This window comes from Colobus angolensis, unplaced genomic scaffold (genome assembly GCF_000951035.1).
Source record: "Colobus angolensis palliatus isolate OR3802 unplaced genomic scaffold, Cang.pa_1.0 Scaffold118, whole genome shotgun sequence".
NCBI classification, from domain to species: domain Eukaryota; kingdom Metazoa; phylum Chordata; class Mammalia; order Primates; family Cercopithecidae; genus Colobus; species Colobus angolensis.
In genome coordinates this window covers 6,942,825-6,965,409 of record NW_012112919.1, presented here as the reverse complement: position 1 = coordinate 6,965,409, position 22,585 = coordinate 6,942,825, and the positions used below count along the sequence as shown (strand labels likewise).

The 22,585-nt window shown below is 52.2% G+C and overlaps 5 protein-coding genes across 11 annotated transcripts in view; 2 read left to right on the top strand and 3 right to left on the bottom strand.

The window, feature by feature from the left end:
• USP39 (ubiquitin specific peptidase 39) overlaps nt 1-235 on the bottom strand; it is a 34,801-nt gene extending 34,566 nt beyond the window's left edge. Inside the window, exon 1 of the mRNA XM_011925721.1 lies at nt 1-235. Within this exon, the coding sequence (XP_011781111.1) occupies nt 1-138 (138 nt within the window). The 5' untranslated portion in view covers nt 139-235.
• Nucleotides 236-4,567: 4,332 nt separating this feature from the next.
• LOC105527617 (chromosome unknown open reading frame, human C2orf68) lies at nt 4,568-7,518 on the top strand. Of its 3 annotated transcripts, XM_011964029.1 has the most exons (4): nt 4,568-4,747; nt 4,851-4,969; nt 6,726-6,877; nt 7,245-7,518. In XM_011964029.1, the coding sequence occupies exons 1-4, from the start codon at nt 4,641-4,643 to the stop codon at nt 7,365-7,367; spliced, it is 501 nt and encodes a 166-aa protein (XP_011819419.1). In that variant the 5' UTR covers nt 4,568-4,640; the 3' UTR covers nt 7,368-7,518. The 3 variants fall into 3 exon arrangements, with proteins under 3 accessions (XP_011819419.1, XP_011819400.1, XP_011819410.1); XM_011964010.1 differs by having other exon boundaries at nt 4,572-4,969; XM_011964020.1 differs by lacking the exons at nt 6,726-6,877; nt 7,245-7,518 and having other exon boundaries at nt 4,577-4,747; nt 4,851-5,404.
• Nucleotides 7,519-13,540: 6,022 nt separating this feature from the next.
• On the top strand, nt 13,541-17,668 carry TMEM150A (transmembrane protein 150A). Of its 2 annotated transcripts, XM_011964041.1 has the most exons (8): nt 13,541-13,633; nt 14,171-14,352; nt 14,760-14,807; nt 15,135-15,221; nt 15,824-15,891; nt 16,209-16,336; nt 16,541-16,718; nt 16,900-17,668. In XM_011964041.1, the coding sequence occupies exons 2-8, from the start codon at nt 14,288-14,290 to the stop codon at nt 17,139-17,141; spliced, it is 816 nt and encodes a 271-aa protein (XP_011819431.1). In that variant the 5' UTR covers nt 13,541-13,633; nt 14,171-14,287; the 3' UTR covers nt 17,142-17,668. The 2 variants fall into 2 exon arrangements, with proteins under 2 accessions (XP_011819431.1, XP_011819438.1); XM_011964048.1 differs by lacking the exon at nt 15,824-15,891.
• An 891-nt stretch (nt 17,669-18,559) lies between these two features.
• RNF181 (ring finger protein 181) lies at nt 18,560-20,409 on the bottom strand. Of its 3 annotated transcripts, XM_011964068.1 has the most exons (5): nt 20,264-20,409; nt 19,527-19,657; nt 19,244-19,353; nt 18,997-19,071; nt 18,587-18,728 (listed from the first exon to the last, which is right to left on the bottom strand). In XM_011964068.1, exons 1-5 carry the CDS (start codon nt 20,347-20,349, stop codon nt 18,669-18,671), a joined length of 462 nt encoding a protein of 153 aa, XP_011819458.1. In that variant the 5' UTR covers nt 20,350-20,409; the 3' UTR covers nt 18,587-18,668. The 3 variants fall into 3 exon arrangements, with proteins under 3 accessions (XP_011819450.1, XP_011819458.1, XP_011819466.1); XM_011964060.1 differs by lacking the exon at nt 19,244-19,353 and having other exon boundaries at nt 18,560-18,728; nt 18,997-19,222; nt 20,264-20,392; XM_011964076.1 differs by lacking the exon at nt 18,997-19,071 and having other exon boundaries at nt 18,592-18,728; nt 20,264-20,392.
• Nucleotides 20,410-21,979: 1,570 nt separating this feature from the next.
• Nucleotides 21,980-22,585, bottom strand: part of VAMP5 (vesicle-associated membrane protein 5) — a 9,729-nt gene continuing 9,123 nt past the window's right edge. The window contains exon 3 of one of the 2 annotated variants that reach the window (XM_011964089.1): nt 21,980-22,437. In XM_011964089.1, coding sequence (XP_011819479.1) covers nt 22,231-22,437 — 207 coding nt within the window. In that variant the 3' untranslated portion in view covers nt 21,980-22,230. The remainder of the gene's footprint in view (nt 22,438-22,585) is intronic. The other variant, XM_011964096.1, reaches the window with a different exon arrangement.

The following is a 22,585-nucleotide window of genomic DNA, read 5'->3' as shown; positions in this document are numbered from 1 at the left end:
GCTGCCCCGGGAGCTTGCCGCCTCAGGCTCCCGCTCCCGATCTCGCTCCCGCTTGACGCGACCGGAGCTGCCCCGCGACTCGGACTCGCGCTTCCCGCGGGTGGAACCGCGAGGCTCCCTCTTAGACCTGCCGGACATCGCCACTATCTGCAGAGTCTTCCAGCGGAGGCGCCAGGCACGCTCGAGCGCGCGGCACGCGGCCAATCAGGAGAGGGGCTGGTAGCGAGCCGCGAACGCTCTACGAGTCGCCACTGGGGACAAATCACGCTGCAGGAAATTTGTGGGCGGTGCTGTTCCTGCAGCGGCTTCCCAGCCCCTGAGAACCTTCTGTGGGCCTACTGTCGTTTACAGTTTACTGAGACAGGAACCTTTACTGGCGACAGTTTTCTGGATAAAAGTTGTCAGGCCGGGCGCGATAACTCACGCTTGTAATCCCAACACTTTGGGAGGCCGAAGCGAGTGGATCACCTGAGGTCGGGAGTTCAAGACCAGCATGACCAACATGGAGAAACCCCACCTCTACTAAAAATACAAAATTAGCCGGACGTTGTGGTGCATGCCTGTAATCCCAGCTACTTGGGAGGCTGAGGCAGGAGAATCGCTTGAACCCGGGAGGCGGAGGCGGAGGTTGCAGCCAAGATTGCGCCATTGCACTCCAGCCTAGGCAACAAGAGCGAAACTCCGTCTCAAAATGAAATAATAAAAGAAAAAGAAGCTGTCATTCGGCCCCAGATTTGTGCCTCGAAACCACCATCGCGAGGTCGTTTCCCAAAGTGTCCGCGGCTTGGAGGCTGACAATCCTGCGCAGGAAAACTAGGCGACATTCCCAAATCATCCCCTTGACGGCCCTAATTCTACTGTTAGAAGGTTCTTGGTACCATGTAAACCCAAATGCCCAGTAGAAGCGGATTTACCATGAAGCTAATAAAGCTATAACCTCAGGACCTGCCTTGAACTTGTTTGCTTGTTTGAACTGTTCCATTGAGGTATAATTGACATACAAAAAATACATGTTTAAAGTGTGGAATTTAGGCCAGGCGCTGTGGCTCACGCCTGTAATTCCAGCACTTTGGGAGGCCGAGACGGGCGGATCACCTGAGGTCAGGATTCGAGACCAGCCTGGCCAACATGGCAAAACCCCGTCTCTACTAAAAATACAGAAATTAGCCGCAGTAGCACGAGCCTGTTATCCCAGCTACTCAGGAGGCTGAGGCAGGAGAATCGCTTGAACCCGGGAGGCGGAGGTTGCAGTGAGCCGAGATCGCGCCATTGCACTCCAGCCTGGGCAACAAGAGTGAAACTCCGTCTTACAATACAACACAACACAACACAACACAACACAGCAATTTACTGAATTCTGACTTGAGGTATGTGTCAGAGGCGTTCGAACCAGACCAACTCCATTGAAGGTTAGAAAAATGAGGCTGGGACTTGACAGGCTGCATTCCTAGGAAGTTAGATATTCCTAGCCTCTAGATGTCTCCGGTTAAGGGAACAGAGAGATAATGTTTACTAAACAGATCCAGACTTGGGAGTGTCCTAATATCCCAATAACTGCAGAATACAGGCATTCCTAATTTTGCTTTAAAGATAATATTGCTTCTTGCAAAATATAGTAATTAATAAAATTAATCCTTTATCACCAACCCTTGTAGCAGAGCACATCTCCCCATAATCTTTTTATCCTATATATAAACAAGTATTGTAGCCAGGATGGACGCGTTCCTCCTCTTTCAGGAACGCCCTGCTCTGTCTATGGAGTAGCTGTACTTTCATTACTTTATTTTGTATTTTTTTTGAGACAGTCTCACTCTGTCACCCAAGTTGGAGTGCAGTGGCGAGATCTCGGCTCACTGCAATCTCCACCTCCTGGGTTCAAGTGATTCTCCTGCCTCAGACTCCTGAGTAGCTGGGATTACAGGCACCTGCCACCACACCCGGCTAATTTTTGTATTTTTAGTAGGCACAGAGTTTCACCACGTTGGCCAGGCTGGTCTCGGACTGCTGACCTCAAGTGATCCGCCCGCCTCCGCCTTCCAAAATGCAGGGATTACAAGCATAAGCCGCGGCACCTGGCTACGTTACTGTCTTAATAAACTTGCTTTTACTTTGCACTGCGGACTCACCCTGAATTCTTTCTTGCACGAGATCCAAGAACCCTCCATTAGGGTCTGAATCTGGATCCTTTCTTGTAATATATACACCCATGAAGCTATCACCACAATCAAGAGAAGGGATCTCGGCCCAGCATGGTGGCTCACACCTATAATGCCAGCACTTTGGGAGGCCTGAGGCAAGAGGATCACTTGAGGTCAGGAGTTCAAGACTAGCCTTGGCAACATAGACCACATCTCCACAAAAAAAATTTAAAAATTAGCTGGGCATGGTGGCGTGCTATTCAGGAGGCTGAGGCAGGAGGATTATTTGGGCCTGAGAGGTGGAGGCTGCAGTGAGTAGTGATTGCGCCACTACAATCCAATCTATGCGACAGAGATCCTGCCTCAAAAAAAAAAAAAAAAAATTTTTAAAGAATCTACCCAGCCCCAAAGATAACCTCCTCCTCCCAGAGAACCCCCACAAAAATCAACTGATCTCTCAGTCACTATAGATTAGTTTGCACTTCCTAGAGTCTCTCTTTTTTTTTTTTTTTGAGACGGAGTCTCGCTGTGTCGCCCAGGCTGGAGTGCAGTGCCGCGATCTCTGCTCACTGCAAGCTCTGCCTCCCGGGTTCACGCCATTCTCCCGCCTCAGCCTCCGAGTAGCTGGGACTACAGGCGCCCGCCACCACGCCCGGCTAGTTTTTTGTATTTTTTTAGTAGAGACGGGGTTTCACCATGTTAGCCAGGATGGTCTTGATCTCCTGACCTCGTGATCCACCCGCCTCGGCCTCCCAAAGTGCTGGGATTACAGGCTTGAGCCACGGCGCCCGGCCCCCTAGAGTCTTATATAAATGGAATCATACAGAGTCCCTGCCCTCTTTCACTGGGCATATTTACTTTATGATCCATCTAGGTTGGTGAGCTACAGAGCTTCCCTTGGATTGCTCAGTAATACTCCCATCGTGTGGCTGGACCACCATTGGTCCCTGTTTTTTGTTTTGTTTTTTTTTTTTTGGTGTGTGTGTGTGTGTGTGTGTGTGTGTGTTTGAGATGGAGGTTGGACTGCAGTGGCTCGATCTCAGCTCACTGCAACCCCTGCCTCCCAGGTTCAAGCGATTCTCCTGCCTCAGGCTCCCAAGTAGCTGGGATTACAGGCGCCGGCCATCAAGACCAGCGAATTTTTTATATTTTTAGTAGAGACAGAGTTTCGCCATGTTGGCCAGGCTAGTCTCAAACTCCTGACCTCGTGATCTGACCGCCTGGGCCTCCGAAAGTGCTGGGATTACAGGCGTGAGCCACCGCACCCGGCTCTTTCTTTCTTTCTTTTTAAATGTATTTTTTTCTCATAGGATGTCTCACTGTGTTGCCCAGGCTGGTCTCAAATTTCTGGCTCCAGCCATACTCCCACTTCGGCATCCCAAAGTTTTGGAATTACAGGCATGAGCCACCACACCCAGCCGTTTGTCCCTGTCCTAATCATGAATTCCTGATTTTGACTTTTGTAAAAGGACTTGAGAATTTTACACGCTGTGACGTGAACACAGTGGTCAGAAAAAAATAGAAAAAAAAGGACTGAGCGCGGTGGCTCATGCCTACAAATCCAACACTTTGGGAGGCCGAGGCAGGCGGATCACCTGAGGTCAGGAGTTCGAGACCAGCCTGGCCAACATGGTGAAACCTCATCTCTACTAAAAATACAAAAATTAGCCAGGCCTGGAGGCACGGGCTACTCCGGAGGCTGAGGCAGGAGAATCACTTGAATCCGGGAGGCGGAGGTTGCAGTGGGCCGAGATTGCGCCAATGCACTCCAGCCTGAGCAACAGAGTGAAGACTCCTTCTCAAAAAAAAAAAAAAAAAAGAGGAAAACTAAGTAAACAAGAAAATAATACACCCGTAGGTCCCTCAAAAACCCTGGGTCATCCCGCGGGGACAGTTAAGCCGTCGGCGCCGAGGATATGAGGCAAGCCAGGCCAGGAGAGCCTTCGTGGAGCCTGCGGCCTGGGCGCCGCTGTGTGCCCTCCCTGAGCATTTCAAGGCCTCACAATCTATTTGCGGTAGGTGCTCTAGGTGTTCCCATTTACTAATGAGGAAACTGAGGCGTGGCAAGGTTACACGGTAAGCCAAAGTCACGCAGATGGTGATGGATTGCACAGTATCCTATTACCAGAAAGAAAGACGGGAAGGCACCGCCGTAAGCATCGAGTTGTGTTAATAGATGATTTGCATTTTGCTGAATGTTCTGGTATCAGCTGTAAGCCGAAGTCCTTGTTTCCTATTGATGTGTTACGAAAAAACAAAAACGAAGCAAAACCAAAAGCCCTCTAGAGGTTCGGGCGGTATAACTCAAGCATACCCTACTCCACCCGACCCGACCAGACCCGAAAACTCCGCGCGCCGCATCGCTTGGCCAGGCAGGGCCTCCCAGACCGGAAGTCAGGATGCGGGGGCCGGAAGCTGAGCGAGGGGCAGTACGGACATCTGTGGGCGGGTGGCTGTTGTTGGGGCCGTCGAGGCGGCGGCGACTCTGCGCCCCCCGGCTCCATGGAGGTGGGGCGGCGTCCCCGGCCGGGACACTGCTGCAAGCCTGGCGGGCGGCTGGACCTGAACCATGGCTTCGTGCACCATATCCGACGGAACCAGATCGCTCGGTACCGCCCCGCCCTGCGCTGTCGCCGCCACTCCTGGCCTGTCCTGGCCTGGCCTGTCCTGGCCTGGCCCGACAGTCCCTGACTCCCGCTCGGCTCCCCGCAGGGACGACTATGACAAGAAGGTGAAGCAGGCGGCCAAGGAGAAGGTGAGGAGGCGGCACACGCCCGCGCCGACGCGGCCCCGCAAGCCAGACCTGCAGGTGTACCTGCCGCGACACCGAGGTGAGGCCGCCCGCCCCGCCTGTCTCCAGCCCGCGCGCTCTTCCTGCAACGCACTCCCCTTCTCTGTAGGGAGAAACCACTTCTTACTCCTAAGGTTCAGCTCACCTCGTCTCTTCCCGGAACCTCCACCTCAACGCTCCCAAATCTCCGCTGAATGGTTCTCCCCAAAAACTGGGACGACTCACAAGCCCCCAGTTAAGCATCGCTGTCGCAGAGAGTATCCGGGAGCCAGCAAGACGTTAATCTGCCGGTTTGCCCCACCGTGCTGTATTTTAGTAAGGTGCTCCGCTACCTAGCAAAGAAAAAGTCTGGCACAGCGATGAGCGACCAGCACATAATTGTGGAATGAACCCAGTAAATGGCCTTTCCCCAGCTTCCCTGCTACCTAGAGATCACACTGGTTAACATATGACACTCAATTTTTATTAAGCATTATTACTTCTTTTTTTAAGTTTTTATTTTGAGACTAGGTCTCTGTCGCCCAGGCTGGAGTGCAATGGTGCGATCTCACTGCAGCCTTAGCCTCCCGAGTACCTGGGACCCCAGGCGTGTGCCACCACACCCAGTTAATTTTGGTATTTTTTGTAGAGAAGGGGTTTCCACCACGTTGCCCAGGCTGATCTCGAACTCCTGAGCTCAGATGACCTGCCTGCATCGGCCTCCCAAAGTGGTGGGATTATAGGTGTGTGCCACCACACCCTACCTTTGTTAAGCATTACTTAAAGTGCTTTTAGATCTTACGTATATTAATTCATTGAGTCTTTATACAACCTCATAAAAACGCTTATATCTGTTTCACAGTCAGGAAACAGGTACAGAGAGGTTAAACAACTTGCCCAAGATCTGAGCTAGTAAATGGCAAAGCCTAGATTTGAACCCAGGCAGAGCTCTATCCACCCTTCTGCTTTCCAGTACTTTTTGCTAGACAAATGTGCATTGTGTACCTACTGTGTGACAGGACTGTGCTGGCCTCAGGGCAGGGATGCAAAGGTAAATAAGTTCTTGACTGGCAGCACACCAAACACTTACACTGGGCCGGGCATGGTGGTTCATGCCTGTAATCCTAGCAGTTTGGGAGGCCCCGGTGGGCGGATCCCTTGAGGCCAGGAGTTTGAAATTAGCCTGGACAACATGGTGAAACCCCATCTCTACTAAAAATACAAAAATTGGCCAGGCATGGTGGCAGGCGGCTGTAATCCCAGCTACTACTCGGGAGGCTGAGGAAGGAGAATCGCTTGAACCTGGGAGGCCTCGGAGGTTGCAGTGAGCCGAGATTTAGCCACTGTACTCCAGCCTGGGCGACAGGGCAAGACTCATCTCAAAAAATAAACCCACTTACACTAGACCCATAAGAAGATTGGGGCAGCTGGGCGCAGTGGCGCACGCCTGTAATACCAGCACTTTGGGAGGCCAAGGTGGGCTGATCACTTGAGGTCAGGAGTTCGAGACCAGCCTGGCCAACATGGTGAAACCCCATCTCTACTAAAAATGCAAAAATTAGCTGGACGTGGTGGCACTTGCCTGTAACCCTAGCCACTCGGGAGGCTGAGTCAAGAGAAGCGCTTGAACCCCAGAGCAGAGATTGCAGTGGGCTGAGATCGCACCACTGCACTCTAGCCTGGGTGACAGAGTGAGACTTCATCTCAAAAAAAGAAGACTGGGGCTTTCTTAACCATATATTTTCCTGCAGCATCTCTATGGGCAAGGCCTTCAGCAGCATCCCCCTCTTCTTTCTTACTGTGGTTCATCCTTCCAGATATCTCTGCCCACCCACGCAACCCAGACTATGAGGAGTCCGGTGAAAGCAGCAGTAGTGGAGGCTCTGAGCTGGAGCCTTCTGGCCATCAGCTCTTCCGCTTAGAATACGAGGCAGACAGTGGAGAGGTCACATCAGTTATCGTGTATCAGGTATGCCTGGTGGAAACAGCTGCAGCCTGAAGGTCCTGGGCTATGGTAGTAATCACTGTCAGACCCTGAGCGCTGTTTTCCTCAGGACCCCCAGTGGGAAGTGTCTGCTCCATATGTGAACCTAGGCCTGGCGGGCAGTGCTTTTGAGCACAACTCACTCCCATCTCACAGTGATTCTCAGTAGGGGAACACGGAGGGCTCTTGGCCCCCAGTGGAGAATCACTATTACAGGGGACACCTGGGAAATGACAGGTGCTGGCAAAAAGCCTTGAGCTAAACGGAGTTCTGTGAGAGTGTTTAGGGACAGGGTAGGTCACCTTTCTGGAAGAAGCCAGGCCCTGAGCCTCCTGACTCTTCCTCCATGTAGGGCGATGACCCAGGAAAGGTGAGTGAGGAGGTGTCGGCACACACGCCTCTGGATCCACCCATGCGAGAAGCCCTCAAGTTGCGTATCCAGGAGGAGATTGCAAAGCGCCAGAGCCGACACTGACCATGTTGAAGGCGTTCTCTCCAGGCTGGATTCACTGCACTCGGAAGAATTCTGCCCAGGAAATTTAGTGTGGGGGTACCAGGACCAGTTTGTCTGATCTTGAGACCCCCAGAGATGTTGCATCCATAGGGTGTTGCCGGACTACACCTGGCCTGCCTTGCAGTCATTCTTTCTTTTTTTTTTTTTTTTTTTTTTTTGAGACGGAGTCTCGCTGTGTCGCCCAGGCTGGAGTACAGTGGCGCGATCTCGGCTCACTGCAAGCTCCGCCTCCCAGGTTCACGCCATTCTCCTGCCTCAGCCTCCTGAGTAGCTGGGACTACAGGCGCCCACCATCTCGCCCGGCTAGTTTTTTGTATTTTTTAGTAGAGACGGGGTTTCACCGTGTAGACCAGGATGGTCTCGATCTCCTGACCTCGTGATCCACCCGTCTCGGCCTCCCAAAGTGCAGGGATTACAGGCTTGAGCCACCGCGCCCGGCCGCCTTGCAGTCATTCTTTCTTATATGTTGACCCATTTACCCAGCCTGATATTCTGGAATTTTTTTTTTTTTTTTTTGAGAATTTTGTGTGGCTAATGTGTTGTTCTAGAAGCAGAGACTCCAGGGAGAACCAGAATTTATGAAGCCTTGTGCTAACATGGTGCTTTCTCACCGAGGTCATATGCCTGGCTGCTGCTGTTCCACTCAGCTCCATGAACCATGTTTGTTATTTTATGGTTCTTCTGTGCTTTTGCTCATTTCCACCCATGTATTCATAGACCTTTTTTCAGCCCTTTTTCTTTGTTCCTTTCCCTCATCTTTTTGCCTCAGGTAGAATCCATCAGTTCTCCTCCCCCTCCAACATGACTGTGTACCTCCAGCTGCTCAGGACTTTGGAGGTGGGGAGGTCTAGGGATCTATCCTTCTAAAAAACTCTGCAAGTAATTCTGATACCAATAAAGTGGGAGACCTCCATTTTTGAGGCCTATTTGCAAGCATGTCTCCCTCCCTTTCCGTGGCTTTTTTGTTTCTCGCATGTTCCACTGCTTTGCACTGTCTAGATAGCAAACCCAGGAAGATGTTGGTGCTAAACTGCAAAGATTTCTTACAGCAAAACCTGCCTTGGCCAGGGCTACAGAATTCCAACTTTCAGCTTCATTCCTAGCTGTGAACAGACTGTCCTCTGCTCAGACTAAAAGGGAATTATCAAAACAAGTGGGAACTCACTCTCAAGTTGTGACTTAACAGTTCTGAACATACCTACAAAGGGAAAGTCAATAGTAGCAATAATTGCCTGATTGACAACACGCCAGAGGGAATGAAATGAGACCTTCTTTCCTACCTCCCAGGAGTATATAACTCAGATCCTTACCATAAAGATCCCCAGGAATACCACTGCTCTCACCCAGTGAACATTTTTTCTAATGCAGGGTTAGGCTTACGTCTGAATTCCACAAGACATCCTCCCTCTCCAGTATGGAAGTTCCAAGGCACTTGTTTTCCAGCATATCAGCCTAACCTCAGTGCCTTGAAATGTGGCTTTAAGCCTTTGAGAACTGAGATTTCCTGAAACCACAGCCCCTTGCCCCAGGGGTTTCTCCACATCCGGGTGTTAAGACACCTGATGGCACTGTTGGTTTGTTCCCTATACCCCAGAAAATCTATCCTGCAAGGTAGCTACTTCAATCATGTCATTAAAATGTGGCAAGTCACAGCTCGCAATGCCAAAGGAATGCTGGGGCAGTAAGTCAGGTGGATAAGTGAGAAGGGCCTGGTAGTGAAAGCAGCCAGGGACCAGAATGCTCCAGACCTACAGAACTGGTCAAGGTTAAGTGCCTTAAACTTGCCAATCCTGGGCTCAGTTCTCCTTTTAAAGGAGAAAGGCTTTTTCCTCTACTTAGGCAAGTGGGCTAGAAGTGCCTTTTGACTTCTAATGTTAACTACCCTCCAAAGCCTCCTGGGTCAAGGAAGCTCTCCCAAACTCCACCCTGTTCTTCCTGGTCAGAGAACCAGGCAGTCATTCTAGTCTTCCAGTCCTTAAACTGATCTGATGACTTGGAACATAGGATTTCACTGGAAGTCTTTGGCTTTTTAGTCTGGAAATACTTTTGAGGTCTGTCTTCTCAGCTGGATCACCTGTTTCCTGGTTTTATTACACAATTCAGAAGGCTAGAAGAGGAGTTTGGGGACTTGGCACCTGAAAATTTAGACCCCATTCTTGTGAAGTAAAGGAAGAGGTAGGGAGGCCGAGGTGGGCGGATGATGAAATCAGGAGATCCAGACCATCCTGGCTAACACAGAGAAACCCCGTCTCTACTAAAAATACAAAAAATTAGCAGGCATGGTGACATGTGCCTATAGTCCATCCCAGCTACTCGGGAGGCTGAGGCAAGAGAATTGCCTGAACCCGGAAGGCGGAGGTTGCAGTGAGCTGACATCACACCACTGCACTTCAACCTGGGCGGCAAAGTGAGACTCCGTCTCAAAAAAAAAAAAAAAAAAAAAGGAAGAGGTAAAAGGCAAGGCAGCATTTAATAAATACCTATTGTATCCTTTTAAGTGTTTGTTGTGGTAATCCTCACAAAGACCCCTCTCAGGTAGGGGACTGATGGAAATTCCTTGCTATTAAACTTTTTTTCTTGAGGAATTTTGCTTATCAAGTGCATATACACTATTAATATTTTCCACCCGAGAGAGCACTGTAAGCTAATTTATGCAGTGTGACTGTATTAAGCACTAAGCTTCCTTCAGAGCTGGCCTATCGGAGATGCTACTGTCCTTTCTCCAGGTGTGTCTAAAATGCCTGCCCAAGGATGGCATTGCTTACTGCCACCCCTCAGCTGGAGTCCAAGGCAGTACTATCCAGCTTATTCACCAGACCTGCCTCCAGACATCTACTTCTTTCAAAAATTAGTGTTTCCCATGAAGGAACAAGTTCCAGAACATTTCCCACAGATGTCCCAAAGAACAGTGTCCAATGAGACTAAGTGGAACTTCCCAGCAGGCTGCTTTAGAATCTGCTCATTTGACTAGATACGATGTAATTGGCTGTCTTTAAAAAAAAAAAAAATACACAGTCTGATAGGCGTATCTCATGCCCATTCAATATGGAATGTTCTTCACTCACTGAATTTAAGCCTGTATTTTAGGTTTTGTGGTTCCTGGGCCACAATGGGTGATGTCACTGATAGAAGGAAGCTGGGTTTGCAAGGGTTTTGGGCTGTGCAAGAGTAAACACTAGAGCTTGAGTTGTATCCAGCTGGCAAGCACGGAAGTCTTTGAAGAATGTAATGTAAGACGGGAAAAGAATGTAAAGCTTTTGGTACCAAATGAGAGTTGGAGCCCAGCCAACAAATGCTTTTCCCTGTGTAAAAGTCTCTCTGGAAGGGACATTCCATCTCCATGATGCATTCTGAGGGACACTGTCAACTAGAGATTGGCCCCATCCAGGTGGGAGGAACCCCTTTGGGATGGGGAGTATCCAATCTGCTGTGCATTTGACAGGATCTCTGAATGGCTAGGTAATGGATCCCCAGCAGGCTCACAAATTTAAATGAAGCCTTTGTGTGCACAAAGAGGAATAAGTACAGATTACTTTCCTACCACTAGATTTTTGGGGAGAGTCACCATGGAATGTTGACAATTAAAATATTTTAAGCTCCCTTGCTGAATTCCTGTCCTGTCCATGAGGAATCAGATGGTCATACAGCCATAGGCATCCACCCGAAATTTCCCTAGGAGTTGGAGTAATGCTAGAATTGAAGACCTCCTGAGTAAAGGGCTTCTCTGCCTTCTCAGAGCCAGGAGAATTTGCACTGGTTGTGTTAAATGTATAAAAAGCTATATGTTCACCAGTTTACTCATTTCCAATGTGTAGATGAATAAAATGTAGTGCAAATTATTTGAAAATCCCAGAAGAAAGGTACTTTTCAAATGCAGTATTTTTTTTAACAAATAAACTTACTATTTTTACAGCACTGTTTTTGCCAAGAGTTGTGAAATCACTTGTGTACACGGGGAAGTGGAGGTTAAATACCTGCCCTAAAGTCATTCCACCACCGAGTCAGCACTGGAAATCTCATCTCTTGCTTTGCCACACTATTTTAAGAGCTGTGCCTGTTGGAACATAACAACTAGACAGATTCATGTAGCATTAGAGTTGGAAGGCCTTTTTAAAGACATCTGGTCCTACTTCGTACATGATACACAATTCCCCCTACCAACTACCTATGAAGAGCCCTTCTGTCATACGGAGCTCTATCCTGGGATAATTCTATTTTAGGAACTATTAGATTGTCATATTAAGACAAAAGCTGCCTCATGTCCCGGATCTGGAGTACTATGTCTTGCCCCCACATCATGTTAGAACTTGAATAGTCCTCTCAGGCCTTCATCTTGATTGGATAGGGACTCAAACCCAGCTCAAGAAGATACAGTGTTAAGAATTGCAAAGCTTCCAATTAGGGTTCACAGCCCCATTGGGCAGATAAGGTGCCTAGTCAATGGGAATGCAGTTGGGCAGGAAGATGGTTCCTGTCAATTAGCAAGGAAGCACACCTTGGTCCTGAGGCACAAAGCATAGCCAGCGGCAGGTGGGCTGGATTTTATCCCCCACTTGTTCATTCAGCCAAGTGTGCTTGTACAGTGATCACTACACAGCCATACTTCTTAGCCCTGTTTTAACTACTTGTCCTGATGTGATTAAGGAAAGGGCTCTCCTGCTGGGCGCGGTGGTTCACATCTGTAATCCCAGCACTTTGAGAGGCCAAGCGAGCAGATTACCTGAGGTCAGGAGTTCGAGACCAACCTGGCCAATATGGTGAAACCCCGTCTCTACTAAAAATACAAAACTATTAGCCAGGCATGGTGGCAGGCACCTGTAATCCCAGCTACTCTGTAGGCTGAGGCACAGGAATCACTTGAACCCAGGAGGCAAAGGTAGCAGTGAGTCGAGATTGCGCCATTGCATTCCAGCCTGGGCAACGAGTGAAACTCCGTCTCAAGAGAAAAAGGGCTCTCCAACAGGTCTTCTGCTTCCATTTCTACTTTCCACTGGGTCCAAGAAGGTTTTTCCTTCTTCAAGTCATTGTGCGGTTTATTCTGCTCTACCTTTCTAAAGCACAGGGTCCTGTTGTTGCACATAGCTTTTGCCTCATCAGTCTTGCCAAACTTCAGCTCCCCCCACCTGGCAGCCTGCGCCCGTGCACCATTCAGGTGATGATCTGCCCAAGTGTCATCTCACAAGGGCTCCAACAGATGCTAGGACTGCCTTCGAGACAGAATGCCAGGCACAATTCTGATATGTGAAAGTATTTCCACCCTTGCAATAATTTAAGAAACATCCAGGAATGCACTCATAGCCTGTAAGTTTTTGGTGAAGCTGGTCAGTAATTTTTCCCACACTATCCTGTTTCCTTTTCCCAGAATCCTCCGGGTCTCTCACCTTCCCCTCTTTGCTTACCAACACTGGCCATGTTAATCCTTACCTACTCTACACTGACACCTACATGTGTGGATGTCCTCTGATCTCTGCCGCCTTATTTCAAATACGTGTTGATCAGTCGGGAAACACGTCTTGGGCACTGATTTCTGGCTAGTACGCTGTGTACTTGCACGCAGGAAAGCAAAAAGTATCTAATGAAAGCAGCCCTCCTCCGGAGTTTGCTGAGCCACAGGAACCATAAGCCAAATCCCAGGCGCTTGGATTTCTTAAGAAACAGCCAAGGCTTTGTGTCTGCTTCTCTGGACCCACCGCAGCCCTGGCCAGAGGCAGGCATGGGGCGCCGAGTTGAGAAAGCTTCCTAGAGGACTCACCGTTGGCCGGTGCGGGCTGCAAAATATGCGCAGCGGCGGAGAGACGCTCCTCCAGCCATGTGCACGGCGACAATCCCAGGTAGAGCTGGAATGCAGGCTGCCCCGAGGTGGCCAACTGCTGGCGCTTCCCCCGCAGGAACCGATTAAACCAAACCTCTAGGCATCTTGGTTTTAGAACGGTCTTAACGCCACAGCCCTCCGCGCCCAGATCCTCCGAAGTTGGGACACCGCCCACGTTTCCCCCGTGACACGGGCGCGGGGGCTCGGGAGTTGTAGTCTTGGGCAGGGCGCGGGCGCCGAGGCCGGGGCTGCGCGGACTCCACGTCCCGGCGGGCGGCGCGGCGAGGCCTGGGGCCGCCAGGGGCGGGGCCGCTCGGCCCTTTAAACCTTTCAGGGCTGCTCCGAGGGCCGCAGCTAGAGTCGGCGCCACGAGGGGGCCGAACAGGGTGCGGCAGCGGCGGGGCGTTCCGGGGAGGTGCGTACTGGGCTCCCTGCCTTCCTCCGGGCTTCCAGGAATCACCTGGGAAGTCTCGCGTCCCGGGTCCCGGGGAGTCGCTGGCCGCAGGCTCCGGCCCCAGTTGGGGTCCCCGCGCCCAGGCGAGCGGGGGCCGGGCCGGGCTTTCCGCATGAACCTGCCCCTCGCCCAGGGCGCCGAGGGTCAGGTGGTTGCCTTCGCGCCGCTGACTCGCCACCGCTCCACTGGGCCAGCACCCAGCCTCTCCTTGGCGTGGCCTCTTCGGTTGTCCAGCCCGTCTCCCAGCCCTGGTCCCTCAGAAGGAGGCTAACTCCCTTCCAGATGTTACGGTCCGCCTGCGTCTCTCAGCACGCCGGTGGCATTTGGGTTGACCGCGGAGGCCCCCAATGCCAGAGGGTGTCCACGTTCTGCCTTGGGCTCAGCCCAAACTTTGGACGCTCAGAGACCCAACGGGAGCCCTGGATAAGGTGTTGACCCCCTTCCCCTCCCCCTTTCCGGCCAGTTACCCACTCCTGGACTTTGCTCTCTCTCTACCAGGCCAGGGCCGCTGATGGTTGTGGCAGAAACATCTCAAGGTAGCTGGTCCGCCCCCACTTCCCCATCTACCTCTTGTCCTCCCCCCCCACACAACCACCACCCTGGCTCCCCTCCCTCATGACCGCCTGGATCCTCCTGCCTGTCAGCCTGTCAGCGTTCTCCATCACTGGCATATGGACTGTGTGAGTAAAGAGGGGTGCGGGGGGGGCAACAGGAGCTTGATGACGCACACAAAGTCCCTTGTCCTGTTGTAGGCTCCAGGGTGGTACCCAGGGTCACTCTGGCTGTCTCAAAAGCCTGGCCTGGTGCCTGGGCACACAGCCCCTTGGGACAAGCTGGCAAAACTGCTGTCCAGCAGGGTGGCCCTGACAAGTACACTTCTAGCCAGGGCAATTTCCAGGGGGCCTCTAGCTGGGGGACATGCTGCAGGTGCTGGTATGGCATCAAGCCTCAGGGACCCCAACTTGAGTCCCCAGGAACAATAATGAGGCTGAATGAGGCCAGAAATCAAGGTTGAAGAGAAGGGTCGTGGGGTGGGTTGATGGGGAGCTCAGGAAGGCTGGCCAGGGTGACAGTTCTGTTCCCACAGGTATGCCATGGCTGTGATGAACCACCATGTATGTCCCGTGGAGAACTGGTATGAAGGACTCTGCAGACAGCCTCGCTCTAAAGTTTCCTTCATCTCTGTCCCCTCTTGGGCCCAAGGGTGCCACAAGCCAGACTGCAACCCTGAGCCTCACTGCTCTTCTCTGAAATTGGTCCCCAGGCATGGCTTCATGCCACCTACGCACTTCCCACCATCCCTTTGCCCCTTTGGTTACTGCTTCAGGCCAGCACTGGGGAGTGTGATCTTCTGTCCCTGTAGGGGAGGTCTGGGAGAGAGTCCTCTTTGAGGCCTGAGGCTATAGGCCAAGGGACTGGGGGCAGTCCCTTCCCCCAGTCTACTCCCTGTCCTGCCTGCCAGGTCCTACAACGAGTCCTGCCCTCCTGACCCTGCTGAGCAAGGGGGCCCCAAGACCTGCTGCACCCTGGACAATGTCCCCCTCATCAGGTAAGGCCTAGATATTGGGCAGGGGGAGATCCGAGGTCCTCCCAGACAGACCCTCAAGCAAAGAGCTGTCCTTGGGTCTCAGGAATAATAAGTATCCTAAGAGCCACTTCATAACAACACTACTTGCCAGTTACTATGGGACAGGCACTCTGCTGAGAGCTTTATATGCATTGTCTCTTTTATCATCCCGGGAGTGAGGCAGCTATTGTTTTCACCATTTTATAGGTGAGAAAACAGGCTCAGTCTTACTTATCCAGGTTACACAGCTAATAAGTGGAGGCACCTGGATTTAAGCTCGAGCCCTCAGATTGCCCAGCCCGTGTTCTGGCTCAAGGATAGCCAAACCAGCTGCAGGGCTCAGCAAAGAGTGTCAGGGTTGCCTGAACACTCCTGGGCACTTCCTTCTCTCTCACACACGAGCTCTGCTTTGGGGGCCCAGCCTGGAACCAGTTGTTCATGAGGGACCCTGACTTTTCACATGAATCAATGGCCTGCCTGCTAAGGAGCAGGTGCAGGTAAACCAGGGGAGAGCCAGTGAGCCAGAATGGGGGCCCCCTGGGCCTCCTGCCGCCCTCTTACTCTGTCCTTCCCCCTCCTCGCAGCAAGTGTGGCTCCTATCCCCCAGAAAGCTGCCTCTTCAGCCTCATTGGCAACATGGGTGCTTTCATGGGTGAGTTGTACCCTTAGCCCTGACCCTGCCTGCCCAGCCCAGTGTCCCCAAAACAGAAAGGCCCAGGAAGCCCTTCCTCTGTGCAGCCCTCCCCACCAAAGGCTGAGGCAGTAGAAGCAATGTCTCTCCCCTTCCTTAAAGGCCAAAAGCTGACTCCCACACAGCCACCCTGCTGGCTGGAGCCTGAGGAAACCTAGTTCACCACCCACCTGTCCATTCTGAGGGGCAGGAGCATCACAGCGTCTGGGGGAAGCTAACAGGCTCACTGGGCAGGGCCAAGGCTGGAGGAAGGCCTCAACTGTGCTCTCCTCCCGCAGTGGCCCTGATCTGCCTCCTGCGCTACGGGCAGCTCCTGGAGCAGAGTCGGCACTCTTGGGTTAACACCACAGCGCTCATCTCGGGCTGCACCAACGCCGCAGGCCTCTTGGTGGTTGGCAACTTTCAGGTGCTTCCCCTTCTCCCCCGCAAACCTTGAACTTTACCTAACAAGACCTGGCTGCCTGTAGGATGGCACCTCAAGGTTGGGGCTGGAACAAGGGAATGAGAAAGGAGGGAGAGGAAGGAAGAGGGAGAGAGGAAATTCACTGAAGGAGGGGTGGAGGGGTGGGGCCAATGGCCACATCACTAACTGGCCCTTCTCTGGGCCCAGGTGGATCATGCCAGGTCTCTGCACTACGTTGGAGCTGGTGTGGCCTTCCCTGCGGGGCTGCTCTTTGTCTGCCTGCACTGTGCTCTCTCCTACCAAGGGGCCACCGCCCCACTGGACCTGGCTGTGGCCTATCTGCGAAGTGTGCTGGCTGTCATCGCCTTTATCACCCTGGTCCTCAGTATCCTTTCAGGACGGGGCAGCCGGGAACTCATCCTCTAGCTCAACCTTTCTCCCTCCCAAGAGGATGGGGGATGGCGGCCTAACACCTCTCCCTTTGGAGAGGTGAGGCCTGAGACTGCAGAAGGGGTGTTGCCAGGTTTCCGTGTGTCCTACTGAACATTTCCTTAGCCCCATTTCAGGTGGAGTCTTCTTTGTCCATGAGAGTTCTCAGCTGCAACATGGGGCAGCCCTGTGTGAGTGGGTGTGTGTCATCGATATCCTCATTTTCTATGGCACCTTCAGCTATGAGTTTGGGGCAGTCTCCTCAGACACACTGGTGGCTGCGTTGCAGCCTACCCCTGGCCGGGCCTGCAAGTCCTCTGGGAGCAGCAGCACCTCCACCCACCTCAACTGTGCCCCCGAGAACATCGCTATGATCTAAGGTCTGGGGAGGGTGGCTGGCCCGGCCTCTGCAGCACCCCACCCCATATCTTCTTTGCATTTCTTTTGTACCAAAAACAATTTTGAGAAAGTATTCTGTTGGGATCTGGGCTTCCTCACTTCTGGAGAAGTGGCCATCCCATGTCCACCTGTGCCATAGAGGAGTGGGCCCTGCCAGCTGCCATAGCTGCATGACCTGCTTCCCCACCCCACGGTGTTTTGTTTTTAAAGGTCACCTGTCCTCACTCACCCAGCCAGCCCTTCAGGTGCCTTCTACTCCCAGTGCCAAAGCCAGACCACTGGGGTTTCCTGCTGCAGGAATTGGGGGCTGGGAACAGCAGAGGGGATAGAAGTCTGGTGGAGGTGGAGTGGGCACGCCTTAGCCTACGGAAAGGCCCATTTCTGGGCCCACTGAGCTGCACTGGGATTCTTCACTCTGCCCCTCACTTCCTTTAGGGCAAATAACACAGCAGAACCACGTGGGTATTTTAGTACTTTTTTTTTATATTAAAAGGATTCTAATTTGCATGTTTGTAGTCTGTTCTGGAGAGTCGGCCAAGGATGGCAAGCCCTTGCCCCCCAGGAGAGTGCTGAGTACACTCTGTTGCCAGAAACAAAGGATGCCAGGTGCCATCCAAATACCCCTTCAAAGCGCTTGAAACCCTTCTGGGCCTCTAAGCAATCTAAAGAACCGCCTTGGTCTGATAATCTCACCCATCCCCCACTCAGAATCTGCTTTGAACTTTGATTCCTTAGGAGGCATGGGGGGAAGGTGGGGGTGGTACAGAGAACAACTTTAAAATATTAAACGTAGCTTTCTTGATGGAGAGAAAGAAAACCTCTGGGATTACAAAGTTAACTAGACATTGCAGTGGGAGGAGGGTGCAGGCTAGTTTATCAGCTTTTTTTTTGAGACAGAGTTTTGCTCTTATTGCTCAGGCTGGAGTGCAATGGCATGATCTCAGCTCACTGCAACCTCTGCCTCCCAGGTTCAAGCAATTATCCTGCCTCAGCCTCCCAGGTAGCTGGGATTACAGGTGTGTGCCACCACGCCCAGCTAATTTTTGTATTTTTAGTAGAAACAGGGTTTCACCATGTTAGCCAGGATGGTCTCGAACTCCTGACCTTGTCATCCACCTGCCTTGGCCTCCCAAACTGCTGAGATTATATGCGTGAGCCACTGCACAGGGCCTACTTTATCAGCTTTAAGTAATTAACTGGGTACCAGACCCTGACACATTTTGCCTTCCAACCATGAACACATAGGCCCAAGCCCTGGCTGATGCAGTAATCCAGTTCTTTACCACTGCCATGAGTCCAGATGGGCCAGCAGGGAGGAAAACCGCAGCCTGGTGCTTTCTGTGGTTTAGGATCACCTTCCCCAACAGGAGTAGAGACCTGATGGAGGATGCAGAGCCCCTGGCCAGGTCTGTGATCAATACAGCCTCAGGGTGGGTAAAGAAACCTTTAATGAGGATTCAAGGTTAGTAAGGAAGACGCAGAGGGCCACCACTCAGCCCCAGCCTCCTCACGTGTACATGGCTCCATGGAGGTTCTCCAGTCGGTGTTGCTGCTGCTGTTTTCGAGCCTAAAGGAAAGAAGGCACTCTGGGCAGGGGCCCAAACTGAAGGCCTATGGGTGAGGGGATAGGAAGCTATCATGGGGCTGGCTCTGTTTTCAGGCCTCTGGCATCTGCATTGCTGAGGCTCTTACCACAAATCAAAGTCACTAACAAGGCAGCCAGAGCCAGGGATTCTGAGGCCTACCCAGTCCTGCTGAGGTGGGAAGTGATGGCAGCGGGGACAGGACTGAGGGGGAGTTCATTACGACCCCTCCACTTAACCACCAGCCCCTACCTTATCTCGTCTGTGCTCCTCATAAGTGTCGTCATCAGTGGGCAGCTCATGGCGGCACAAGGGACAGGAATTTGTCTGAGAAAAGTAGAGTAGTGTTCTAGCCTTGGTCTGATCTTCATAAGCTGATAACCACCCTCCCCTGCTCCCAACTGCCACTCTTCTTCGATCCCCCAGCAGTCCATGAACAGAAAGAAGCTTGAGTACTGGGCCCAGGGCAGGGTGAAAGCTGGAAGAAGAGAAGCAGTACCTTGTTTAGCCAGGGCAGAATGCAGCTGGAATGGAAAAGGTGACGGCAAGGCATCTCAATGGCAGTCTCCTCCTCCTCAAATTCCAAAAGACACACGGGGCACTTGAGCTCTTTAGGAAGGAGCGCTGGTCAGGAGAGCTGCTACAGGCTGTGCCTCCCAAGCTCCCACTCCTGAAGGACACTTGCCCCCACCTGACCTGGAAAACTGAAGGACCCAGACCACAGTCTGGCTTGGGGAAGGAATGGGTCTGGCCCAAATAGCAGAAAGAATTAGTGTCCTCACCAGCCTGAGAGCCTCTGATGACTGTCCTGGGGAGGTTCTCAACCACATTCTTGGCAGCTGGTGGAGGCAGGTGGTGGTCCCAATCCACTACCAACCCCAAGTCTTCAAAGTCCATCCTATTGAAAAGTGACCTGGGGAAGAGGATGTAAAGTCAGAACAAAGGAAAACTATGCTTTTTCTTTGACCCCCATAATCCACTGGACATTAATAAACACCCTGCCCAGCTAGTAGGAATAATAGCTACCCTTAGTAGTTAGTAGATGCTCACTAGATAAAAAGCACGATGGGAAAGTTTACAGCTGCTATCAGACCGTTCCAGCACGTAAAGTGTTTATTCCCATTTTACAAATGAGGCAACAGGCTCAGAGAAGTTACTCAGGCCACGCTAAATAACCTGGTAGAGCCAGATTCCAAGTCAGCAGTACCTACTACTGATGAATATACCCACTCACAGCACACGGCCCCAACCCCGCCCCCATGCCTCAACTTCCGCCCCCACGCCCACCACTCTCCAGCTCCAATCTTTCCCGCAATCCCCTTGCCCAGGCTAGCCCAACGGACGGCCCAAATTATCGAGATGCTCATCCCCACACCCCTCAGTCTCGCCGCCCGGACTAACTCCAGATTACTCATCTGTCCTCCCCAGAATCCGCTGCCCCTGGTAATCCGTCTTCTCCAGCCAGCCCCAGCCCAGAAACCTGCGGGCTGGACCCCATCCCCAAGCCCCGCGCACCCACCTTGCGAGCTCCAGCAGCATGTTGGTTCGCGTCTCCTGCTCGGGGTCAGACGGTTCGCAGTCGTGTTCATCGAAATAGGACGCCATGGCTGCCCAGCCTCCTAACACAGCCCTCGGACCCGGCTCGATAGTGGCCCAGCGGCGCTGCCCAATAAACTGACGAGCTGAGAGAGGCTGGCCAATCAGAGTATCTGAGGGACGGGCATAGTGGCTCGTTAAACCTCACGGAAAGCGGAAGTACTAATTCGGCCCCCTCTCACTGGCGTGAATAAGTCAGGTGACCAGAGACCAACGCCAATGATGGAGATCCGGCTGGTGAGGAAATATTTGTTTTGGAATCGGAGCCAAGACTGATTTCCCTGGAATTTCTGGCGCGGTCGCGTCCAAATGTCTGGTCTGTTAGGGTCCTCAATCTGCCCTGAGGCTCAGAGGGCTTGGACTGTGCGGATGCTAGAGGCCTCTGCGAGAAAAGGCGGCGCTGGCCCAGGAGTTCAGGTTCCTGCGAGCGTTGGGCCATGGCGCTTCCCGATGCGCTGTCCAGATCCCCGCCGGACACTTCTGCCCCGCGGCGCTCTAGTTGGTTCAAGAGTTTGCGTTTGATTCCTCCCCAACCCCCGAAAAAAAAAATTCCTGCACATTTCTTATGTGTTAGGCATAATAATAAAGGGTGGGGCAAGCCTCCCCAACCGAGAGAGAGAGCTCTCTCTGCCAGAGAACCTGGGGCCTCAACCAGCTCATGGGACTGTTACCTTCAGCCCATTGCTATCCCTAGAACCTGGGGCCTCAACCAGCTCATGGGACTGTTACCTTCAGCCCATCGCTATCCCTAGAACCTGGGGCCCCAACCAGCTCATGGGACTGTTACCTTCAGCCCATTGCTATCCCTAGCTTCTGTAAAACTAGCGGCTTGTACTAAGACCTTTTCATTCCTGGCTACACATGAATTCCCAGAGGAGAGAATGGGCGCGGAGGAGCTTTAGAAACACCCGTGTACGATACCTTCCAAAAATCTGATTTAACTGATCTGTGGTGGGGCCTGGGCAATGGCACTTGTATAAATTCTGCAGGTGAAGCAGGTTTAAGAACCACTGCACTCTTGGCCGGGCTTGGTGGCTCAAGCCTGTAATCCCAGCACTTTGGGAAGCCAAGATGGGCGGATCACGAGGTCAGGAGATCGAGACCATTCTGGCTAACATGGTCAAACCCCGTCTCTACTAAAAATACAAAAAGAATAAAAAATTAGCCGGGCGTGGTGGCGGGCGCCTGTAATCCTAGCTACTTAGGAGGCTGAGGCAGGAGAATCGCTTGAACCCAGGAGGTGGAGGTTGCAGTGAGTTGAGATCGTGCCATTGCACTCCAGCCTGGGCAACAGAGCAAAAATTCCATCTCAAAAAAAAAAAATTTTTTTTTGTTGAAGTGCTTTTTTCTTTGTCATCCTATCTACAGTCTCATTGGTCCTCTAAGCATCCCCAAGATGACAGAAAAATAATAGATTTCATTCTCAGAGAAACAGGCTCAGATGGGGAGGACTGGTTCAAGGGTCTGGTTTGGGGGCCATTGTATTCTTTTACCCACACTCCCCGTCTGTGTAGGGTTGGATCAAGTAGGGAAGGGAGAGGAAGGAGCTATCTCCCAGGGGTGGAGTCCTTTGGGTGATGGGCTTTCTAAGGAGCCCGAGGGGTAGAGACAGATGGGATTAACCAAACTGGGACCTTCACACACAGATACCAGCTTTTAATCAAACAGCAGCTTTTACTGAGCTCCAGGTAGGGCTGGCCCAGCATGGCCAGTACAGCAGGCTGCCCTCAAGGGCCAGTCTGTGGCATGACAGGAAATGCAGGGGTGCACATGTTGGGGCTGCCCTTTGGCACTCACTGGGGTGGGTCAAGGGAGAGCAAACACCAAGGTCCTCTGGAGACCAGAACCGGCCAGTGCAGCCGTTTGGCTTCTGCTTCAGGACCAGCTGGGTCAGTCCCCAGGCCCTGAGGCAGTGCCTGCATCCTGTGTCCGTGGGGCACTACTGCTGTCACTGCTCTGAGGGAGAAAGACGGCCAGAAGCACAATCAGGATGATGAGCAGGACACCGACCACCAGCCCCAAGCAGACCCGGCTACGGATGTTCTCCCAGCGCTTCTTCTGGGCCAGGGTCTTTGTAGTCTTGCTGAAGGTTGAGCTCTGTGGATAACCCCAGAGACAAAGTGAGAGTTAGCTGGCACCCCCTTTGCCTGGGAGCCAGGTCTTCCCAGTCCCATCTGAGTAAGGCTTAGTCTCCTCCTGCACCCTCCCCATCTTGTCTGCTTTCTTTCTTGTTTTTTTTTTTTTT

What these genes read in the sequence shown, in the direction of transcription:
- LOC105527617 (XM_011964010.1), top strand. Translation starts at nt 4,708, where the DNA reads ATGGCTTCGTGCACCATATCCGACGGAACCAGATCGCTCGGTACCGCC. An exon ending in GTACCTGCCGCGACACCGAG is followed by an intron (nt 4,970 to 6,725) that starts GTGAGGCCGCCC and finishes TCATCCTTCCAG; the next exon opens with ATATCTCTGCCCACCCACGC. An exon ending in CATCAGTTATCGTGTATCAG is followed by an intron (nt 6,878 to 7,244) that starts GTATGCCTGGTG and finishes TCCTCCATGTAG; the next exon opens with GGCGATGACCCAGGAAAGGT.
- TMEM150A (XM_011964041.1), top strand. Translation starts at nt 14,288, where the DNA reads ATGACCGCCTGGATCCTCCTGCCTGTCAGCCTGTCAGCGTTCTCCATC. An exon ending in GTATGTCCCGTGGAGAACTG is followed by an intron (nt 14,808 to 15,134) that starts GTATGAAGGACT and finishes CCTGCCTGCCAG; the next exon opens with GTCCTACAACGAGTCCTGCC. An exon ending in CTTTATCACCCTGGTCCTCA is followed by an intron (nt 16,719 to 16,899) that starts GTATCCTTTCAG and finishes GCCCCATTTCAG; the next exon opens with GTGGAGTCTTCTTTGTCCAT.
- RNF181 (XM_011964060.1), bottom strand. Translation starts at nt 20,349, where the DNA reads ATGGCGTCCTATTTCGATGAACACGACTGCGAACCGTCTGACCCCGAG. An exon ending in ATGCTGCTGGAGCTCGCAAG is followed by an intron (nt 19,658 to 20,263) that starts GTGGGTGCGCGG and finishes CCTCTTCCCCAG; the next exon opens with GTCACTTTTCAATAGGATGG. An exon ending in CATCAGAGGCTCTCAGGCTG is followed by an intron (nt 19,223 to 19,526) that starts GTGAGGACACTA and finishes CTCTTCTTCCAG; the next exon opens with CTTTCACCCTGCCCTGGGCC.